The 8854-nt window shown below is 58.6% G+C and overlaps 1 protein-coding gene across 1 annotated transcript in view; it reads left to right on the forward strand.

Annotated features, from left to right (window-relative positions):
• CNNM1 (cyclin and CBS domain divalent metal cation transport mediator 1) overlaps nt 1-8854 on the forward strand; it is a gene marked incomplete at its 5' end in the record, with an annotated part of 18607 nt that overhangs the window by 9652 nt on the left and 101 nt on the right. Inside the window, 10 exons of the mRNA XM_010286372.1 lie at nt 1549-1692; nt 2268-2408; nt 2691-2860; nt 3051-3150; nt 3285-3332; nt 7388-7551; nt 7767-7948; nt 8249-8358; nt 8448-8564; nt 8832-8847. Coding sequence (XP_010284674.1) covers nt 1549-1692; nt 2268-2408; nt 2691-2860; nt 3051-3150; nt 3285-3332; nt 7388-7551; nt 7767-7948; nt 8249-8358; nt 8448-8564; nt 8832-8847 — 1192 coding nt within the window. The remainder of the gene's footprint in view (nt 1-1548; nt 1693-2267; nt 2409-2690; nt 2861-3050; nt 3151-3284; nt 3333-7387; nt 7552-7766; nt 7949-8248; nt 8359-8447; nt 8565-8831; nt 8848-8854) is intronic.

Below are 8854 nucleotides of genomic sequence, written 5' to 3' on the forward strand. Positions count from 1 at the left end.
CAGGTGCAGGACCCTGCCCTTGGCCTTGTTGCACCCCATGAAGTTCACATGGGCCCACTTCTTGAGCTTGTCCAGGTCCCTCTGGATGGCATCCTGTCCCTCAGGCATGTCAACTGCACCACTCAGCTTGGCGAGTGCTCCCCTTTTGGGTGACAGTTGCTGCTCAAGGAAGGGAAAATAAGGTGTTTGTTTGCAGCTTTCCAAAAGTCCCTGCAGTGCCAATGGTACAGTTGGGTTTGTGCAGGCATTGCAACAGGAGACCCCAGAGCGAACAGAAGGAGAGGAAACTGTCTGTGGCACCGATGAAGGACATTTTTAATGTTTTAAGTAAAACTAGAGGTTCAGAACCTGTGTGCACTGCTGAGCAGCATAGAAGCCACAGGGGCAATAAAAACCAGTACTGTTCGTTGACAGGTCCAAGAATACATTGGAGCTAGAAACCCAGAAGTTGTTTGTGACTTGGAAGCTGGGTTCTGGTCAAGCTGCTGAGCAGGAGCATAAATCAGAGCAGACAATAAAGGAAGGGAGAAGCCGATGAAATCAAAACAGCTTGCAGAGAGCTGGACATGTAAAAGCAAATAGCGATGTTTCAAGTATGCCAAAAGCAAGAAGCCTGAGAACGTGTCAGCAGAGACGCCAGCTTACTGGGGACAAGCGAGGAAGCTGAGATTGTGATTGAGAAACACTGTGACTTCTGAGGAGTCACCATCATTGTGGCTGAAGGAAGGTCCTGGTCCCAGTCTGCTTGTTTAAGGTAACAGAGAGGAGGTGCTGTTAGGGGCAGGGATTGGAGAAGATATTCAGGTGCAAGCTGATGGCTTGAAAAGCATTCAGCCTCTGCATCCAGATGCTTCACCCAAGAGTTCTGCAGGAGCCAGGCTGAAAGCTGCAAACAAACATATGCATTTCTGCATTAAAACCAGCTGCTGTGCTGAGGAGCTGGAGGCTTTGCCCGTATTTTAAGAAAAACTTTAGGATCGGTCCAGACAATGATAGATAGAAAGATGTGGGGGAGCTGTTCCTGGCAATTTGATAGGAAAGATAATTAACAACAGAATGAGAAAACACCAGGAGGATGAGGGAAAACAGTAGAGCCCAAGGACATGCTCACATTTCTGTGTTGGAGGACACTGTCTCATTGCTCCGTTGGAGTTGTCTCGTGCCAATGAAGCCAAGGGTAAGGAAGAAGCAGCTGGTATAAGGTACGCTTCGGTCCTGCACAGGAGGCTGTCTAAGAGCTAAATGGAGTGACTTGCAGCAGATTGTCTGGGTAAAGCAATCAAGTAGCCCCAAAACAGAGCCAGGCAGAGTCCTGTGACACCTAGAAATGAGCCTGGAGAGTAGCAGTCCTGTTAGGCTGGGCTGCGTGTCCAGCCCTTCTCCTTGGGTTAGTGCAGTTGAGGTGGGTTTGGGCAACAGTGGCTGCTTCTGGGGTTTGTCTGTGATCTGTGCCTCCCACTGAGCCCTGTCCACCTGCCAGCCTACCGTGCTGGGGACCCCTCTCTCCAGGGGTGGGGGTCTCACTGCCGCTCTGCTCTCCCCCCACAGGAAAGTCTCACCTGGCCATCGTGCAGCGGGTAAACAACGAAGGGGAAGGAGATCCATTCTACGAGGTGATGGGCATTGTCACCCTGGAGGATGTCATTGAGGAGATCATCAAGTCCGAGATCCTGGATGAGACGGATCTGTACAGTTAGTGTCCAGAGCGGCTACTGCGGTTGCAGGACCCAGGGTGGGAACCCGCACAGACAGACAGACATGTGGGTAGGAAACAGGCCAGAGCAAATTGTGGTCCTTCCCCAGAGCAATTCAGTCATGGTGGGAAAGACAAGAATGACGGAGGGATGCTGGTCAGATGTCAGGGAGTCTTAAATGCTTGAGATAGAAAAGCATCAGCATCAGCAGCCAGTGGTTGGGCAGGGCCTGACCCAGGCACATGTGTGTTGGGCATGAAGTGTCCATGGGTGGTTCCCAAGCTCCTTTCCAACTGTGGGTGATGCGTCCAGCCAGGGCAACCCAGGACTTGTTCCTGAGAAAGAAGAGTGTTTCACCACTCTGTTCCCCCCCCAGGGAGCTGCTCCTAAGGCTGTGTTGCATGGCACATTTTGTGCCCCTTGCTGCTCCAGCTGCTGCTCCACAGCAGCTCTGCCATAGGGTGCAGCAAGACATGCCTCTCTCCATACGTGTGCATGTGGTATGGGGCCCTGCAGCTGCAGTGGCTTTGTGGCTGCCGCAAGTGGGCAACTGCTCTGCTCTCTGCCCTGCAGCAGACAATCGGAAGAAGGAGCGGGTGCCCCACCGGGGACGCAAGCCCCAGGACTTCTCCATCTTCAGGCTCTCGGACAGCGAGATGAAGGTGAAGATCTCCCCACAGCTCCTCCTGGCTACACATCGATTCATGGCAACAGGTACCCTTGCCCTTGTGCAAGCCCTGCCTTTCCCTGCAGCAGCACCAGCCCCACAGGGCATCCCTGAGCCGTTCCTTGGTCGGGCTTCCCCCCAGCGAGCAGTTTCTGCCTGCCTGGACCCCTACCCTGGGCATGCCACTGCTCTGCCATCGTGGGTTTGCGTTTGGCTCCCCTCCGTGCAGTGGGGTGCCGAGGCTGCAGGAAGGGGGGCTGTGCAGCTCGGAGGACAAGGGGTTCCTGGCCTCAGCCCCGCTGAGCGAGTGTGCGTGTCCTCCCCTCTAGAAGTGGAGCCTTTCAAGTCCCCCCACCTCTCTGAGAAGATCCTGCTGCGGCTCCTGAAACACCCCAACGTCATCCAGGAGCTCAAGTACGACCGAAAGAACAAGAAGGCAGCGGAGCATTACCTCTACCAGCGCAACCGCCCCGTCGACTACTTCGTCCTCATTCTACAGGTGCCTGGGGCAGTGGCGAGCGGAGGGTGGCAGGGAGTGGCCCATCTCTCCTTGCCACCCTGCTCTGGGCTGCTTCTGCCAGCAGAGATGCCCGCCGCCTTGTACAGGGTTGTGGGGGTCCCTGCAGCCCTGGGTGGGTTGGTGGCCAGCACAGGCTGCCTGTCTGAGCGAGTTTTCTTTCTCCTTCCAGGGGAAAGTGGAGGTTGAGGTTGGCAAGGAAGGGCTGCGGTTTGAGAACGGGGCGTTCACCTACTATGGCGTCCCTGCCATCATGGCTGTTGTCTCCTCAGGTAAGGGCTCTGCAGGCTCCCTCTGGCCCTGCCTTTGCTTCAGCAGCCTCCATGGGCACTAAGCCTGCTGGTGGCCAGGAAAATGGGCAGGAGCCCTTCCTCTGTGATTCCTACACCTCAAACTGTCATTTCAGATAATGACGTACGAAAAGTGGGCAGCCTGGCTGGGTCTTCCTTCCTACGTAAGTATTTCCAGACGGGCTGGAGCTCTAAAACCTCTCCTCTGCGGCACCGGCCGGCTGGAGGAGGGATGGGTTTGCACCCTGCGCAGAGCAGCTCAGGCTCTGTGCCGAGGTCACCCCCTTTAAAAAGCTCGGTGGAGAAACAATGTGCTGAGGGGCTGATGCAGAGGGACTTTGAGGTCCCTTTGAGGTTTCAGCCATGTGCTGGATCCCCGCGAGTGGGTCCCAGCATGGTGGGCGCTGCAAGGGGCACTGCCCACGGGTGGCAGCACGCCCTTGCCGGCGGGAGCAGTAAACCCTACCTACGCGTGTAGGTCTCAGCGTAACATCTCTGGACCCGTTTGCTTTCCCGGGGCTCGGAGCATGAGCTGAATGTGGGTCCCCCGCTGGGGGAACGAGGGCTACTTGGGAACTGCAGAGAGGGGTCAATTTACCTGTGAGCCGTTTGCACATAGCGAGTTGGAAGTAGACGCCCCAGTCCCGGTAAATTCCCTGCCTGCAGAGCTGACTGTTAACAAGCAGATCCCCGGCTTGTGGGAGTTAAGAGGGGGCTCCGATGTGAGCCCCCCTGCCACTTCTTTGCTGGTCACTCCTGCAAACTTTTAGTACCTGGTGGCTTGGGAGCAGGCAGAGGTGCTGCCCACTCCCAGTCTGGCACATCCCTTATCCCAAGCCCCAGATGCCGTAGTGCCGATGGTAAGCCGAGGGCGCTCTTGGTGCCTAACCAAAAGAAGGACTCGTGAAGTTCAACCTTTAGGGAGGTATAGGGAGGGATGTCATGGAGAGAGCAGGGAGAGTCCCTTGGGGCAGGTGACTGTCACTCTTGCAGGTCCCAGTCTGCGTGCAGCTCCAGGGTTCACCTATTTCTTGTTGCTTGCTCTGCTTGCATTCGAAAGGCTGGCTCGTGGACTGCTGGATTAACCCTCAGTGCGCATCCCCCGCGCACCCGCAGCACGCTCGGTTTGGACAGAGGAAACAATAAAGCAGCTGGTTTCCCCTGGGGTGTTGCTGCATGGCCCAATGCCCCCGTGCTCCCACTGAGCATCCCCAGGGCCCTGCTGGGGCTTGCGCAGTGAGTGCTGCCCACGGGCCACGGGCCAGGAGAGCACAGGCCATGGTAGGAGCCCACTCAGGGCTCCTTTGCTCCCTGTGCTCGCACGTGACGCAGTGTCACGAGCTCATGGCCATCCAGCCACCCCTGCCTGCCAGGGACGTGTGCGGTGTCGCGCCTCTGGGCAGCGAGGAGGCGGGGTGGGAGGCAGAGCTCTCGGGGCATCTCCCTTGTCAGGCTGGCGTCCTCCTTCCTCCTTGAAGCAAAACACAGCAGAAATTACTGAGTAGCATGTCACAGCAGAGAATTCAGGTGTTAACCCTTGAGCGTTTAACAATTTGTTATTAATTAACCATTGTTATGCAACTTTTTATCGGCAGGCAATCTTCGGCATCGGCGGCCGGGGCAAGGGCCAGAGGCCCAGCACGGCCAGCCCCGCTGCGGGAGGGTCAGGCGGTGAGAGCAGGGAGCGAGTGCTGGTGGTTATCAACCCGTCCTTTGCTCCGGCTGGACGCGGTTGTTCTGGGCAGTGCTTTGTGCTGGTGCCTTTGCTCAGACTTTTGTTTGCAGAAGGTTTTGATCCAGGGGAGGACGAGAAACAGGAGTTACTGGAGGAGGAGCAGGGAGATCGGAAGGAGGGGGCTGCAAGGCAAATTTCCTGGGCATTCTACCTTCAAAGCAATTTTAAAACATTAGTTGCATAGGCAGTGGACGGTTCTAGAGTGCTGCAGCCACGCTGTGGACACAGCGGCTGGAGGGAGGGCAGCACGCCCCGGGCAGGAGGGCTGGCAGTGGGGGGAAGCGTGGCTGTGGCTGGAGGAGGGCTGGCAGCCCGTGGGCTCGTGTCTCCTGCTGCTTTTGAAGCGGGTGCTGCCAGAAGTGAGAGCAAACATGAGGCATCAGGTGCATCGCTCGTGCTGTGTGTCGGTCTCTCCATGCTCCCCCACGGAGCCCTGCACCCCTGTGGCATGGCCCAGAGACGACGCCGTGGTGGGCAGCAGGGCGGCTGCCCGCAGGCAGCGAGTCACAGGGCAGGGAGATGTCTGCCCTTGACATTGCACTGCTGCTGTAACCCATGGCAATAAAACGTGGAAAGTGAATGGCTTGTGATTCACCCTCTCTGTGGCAACGGGTCAGGCAGCCCTGGATGCGGGGTCCTCGCTGCTTGCAGTCCGCACACGAAGCAGCTCCCGGTGGGCGGCTCTTCTCGGCATTGCCCCAAGCCTGCTGAGACCCAGAGCCTTGCAGGAAGCTGCAGGCAGCCCAGCATGAATGCCTGTGCTTGGCATCGTGCTGAAGGGCTCCTGCCAGCCCCTGCCTGCAGCTGTAAGGCTGTGTGGAGGCAGGGGAAAAAATGCTCTGCCACTTGCCTGCACACACAGAAGCATCCCAGATGCCAAGCACAGTGACTTGGTTTAGCTTCAGCCCATCTCCCAGGTGGCACAAGCTGACCACAAAGTTCCCTCTCGTGGCAGTGGCTGGCAAAGGGGTGGAGCAGGGTGCCAGCACTCAAGTTGGCAGGAGGAAGATGCTTTCTGCCCACACGTAGGGCTCCAGGGAGATGTGTGGCTGTGCAGACAGGTCTGGTAGGAGCTGGTCCCCTCCAGCTTCACCTCCTCTTACCCCACCACAGAGCAGCCTGTCGATTTACAGCATTCAAGTCTGTGTCCCTGATGGTGTCCCTGTCCCCAGGGCTGGTGAGCACATCCCCGGAGCAGAAGCAGGAGGGTGTAAGAGAGATGGGAAGGGATGCTGGAGGCACTGGTGGGAGCCCAGCCTGGGGCTGCTGGCACATGATTCTTTTTCTCATTCTTCCTCTTGGTCTGTCCCTCAACCTCACCTCTGTCCCTTGCCTTCCCCTGTCCTCTCCTTCCTTCCCCCTCCCTCTCTCTGCAGTGCCCGTCTCGGTGTCCCGTACCTTCGCCTTCAGCAGAGGGGACTCCCTGGCTGGCTCTCCAGGTAACAGGGCATGGCTTTGGGCAGGGACCTCCACATGTGCCAGGCTCTTTCCAGCTCTCTGTGCATGGTGCACCAAGCCCCCTCCACCCTGCATGCCAGGCAGCGCCAGGAGAGAAGCAGCCATGGCTCCACGGCTTTCCCTGGCGGGCAAGCCCCCCACCATGCCGGCCAGCCCCTAGTGGTTGGTGCACCGGTGGCAGATGGGGGACAGCAGCCCTGTCCCTGTCGCAGCCCCCCCAGTAAGGTCCAAATCCCAGGAAGAATGGAATGGGGACAAAGGGGAGCCATGGACAGCTTGGACTTTCTTTGGTGTGAAATTTCTGTGATTTCCTGCACTCAGTGCTTGGGTTTTCTTGCTACTTTCTGCTTCTGACGACGGTTACCCACAGCCCTGCACGCACGCTGCCCTGCTTCCCTTGCTTTCTGGCAACCTGGGTAATAGAAGAGCGTTTTAGCAGCAGAGCAAAGTCAGCAAGATATTGACGTCACCTGTGTAAGGAACAAACTGCCTTTGTTCCCTAATAAATCACTGACCACACAAAATCCATCAAGCTGTGTGTCAGAGGCCATCAGTCAATGTGAGTGACAGGCCAGCTTGCCGTGGCACCCTCTGCTCCTGTTCTCTTGGAGTCGGGGTGGACAGGAGCATGCCCTTGAGGCAGGTTAAGTAAACTGCTGTGGGCTGCCAGTTGCAACCAGGAGAATTTGTGCCAAATGCCGTGCAGAAGGCCTGTGTTAGCAGGAGAGCTGTCAGTCAGTCAGCGTGACAGGCAGCAGCCCTAACCTCTGCTGCCGGTGCCAGGTTGGATGCCTGCCTGCACGGTCCCTTTGGTTTGCGTGGGGCTGGCATGGCGCAGAGCCTCCGCTGCCAGCGTGCACCAAGGAGGACCCCACCGCAGGTCCTTGTAGGGCCTGTGCCAGCCCCGGTGTGCATGGGGCACAGCTGCTGGAGGCAACGCGTCCACCCCAGCCCTGCACTGGCACCGGGGACGCAAGTGGCACAAGTGAGAGTGAGTGTTTGCCTCTCTGCTGTCCCCTCCTGCAGTGAACAGGTCACCATCACGGTGCAGCGGGCTCAACCGCTCCGAGTCACCCAACCGGGAGCACAACGACTACGGGGGCAGCACCACGCAGCTCCACAGCAGCAGCAACAACATCTACACGCCCGACTACTCCGTGCACATACTCTGCGACGTGCAGTTTGTCAAGGTACTGGCTGGGCTGGCAGGGACCGTCCCACCACAGCCACCCCTGCCCAGGCACACTCTTGTCCTGCTGTGCCCCAGGAGACTGGTGGATACCTAGTGGGCGCTGCCGGGGGTCTCGCGTTCCTGCTGCCCAGGGGTTTGGTGCCACCAAGACCCCGGGAGGTCCCAATGGGACTCGGTGCCCGCTGAGATGGGCGTGTGTGTCTGTGTGCCCAGGTCACCCGGCAGCAGTACCACAACGCGCTGGTGGCCAGCCGCATGGACAGCTCGCCCCAGTCCCCTGACGTGGAGGCCTTTGACAGGGATTCAACCAAGGCCTCGACCACACGGGGAACCCCACAGACACCCAAGGAAGATGCCACCACCCTCCTGAATGAGAGAAACAGCAGCGTGTGTGAGTAGCATCACCCAGCAGCATCCCTTCCCTGATACGGGCCAACACTGCGCATCCCCTGGGAGGACAGTGCATGATGGGCATGCCACCGCTGACGCATAGTTGCACATGGCCTGGGGCATGTGGGCATTTGCATGCACACACCCATGGACGCTGTTCTGTGCCTGCACGTGCACACAGGTGCAAGTGTGCAAACACATAAATCCCCATTCCCCACGCACTCCTGCTCCCCAGGGGTCCCTGGCGCTGGGACCTGCTGCCACAGCAGGCGTCCCTGAAATTTGTCCTGTGTCCCCACGGGCAGCCGCTCCGAGGGGCTGCGCAGTCCCAGCGAGTCAGTGTTCCTGCGCATGGAAGGTATCCCGTTCATCCAGGAAGAGCTGGCTGACAACGAGGAGAACAGCAAGCATCAGAGTGAGTCTGGCTGGCGGGGGACACACAACCTGGGGGACAGCAAGGGCTGTGGTGCCCCGGGGCACTGCAGCCAGGCTTGGCTTTTGCAGACAGTGAGTGCTGCAGCACCGTGGTGGAGGCAGAATCCCCGGGCAGAGAGGCCAGGACCAGCTCATCACCAAGCAGCTCTGAGGAGATGCTGGGCAGGAGGTTGCTGAGATCACTCAGTAAGTGACTGACCCGGAGACAGAGCACCCCAGGGAGAGCTCTGCCTTGGCACCCCACTGCCCAGGTCAGCTGCTCCCCAGCCCTGTCCTGGGGACACCCTACTTGGGGCCAGTGTGGTGCAAGGGGCTAGCCCAGTTCCCTGGCAGTACCTCAGCAACAGGCAAAACTGCACCGAGGGCTAGCTCAGCCTGGCCCGACCCCATGCACTCCTGCCTTGAGCACCCCTCGCCCCCAGCACCCAGCTCTAGGCACCCTTGCTGCTGCAGGTGGGCGCAAGCAGCGACCGGCA

The sequence above is a fragment of the Phaethon lepturus genome, unplaced genomic scaffold (assembly GCF_000687285.1).
Source record: "Phaethon lepturus isolate BGI_N335 unplaced genomic scaffold, ASM68728v1 scaffold13824, whole genome shotgun sequence".
NCBI lineage: Eukaryota > Metazoa > Chordata > Aves > Phaethontiformes > Phaethontidae > Phaethon > Phaethon lepturus.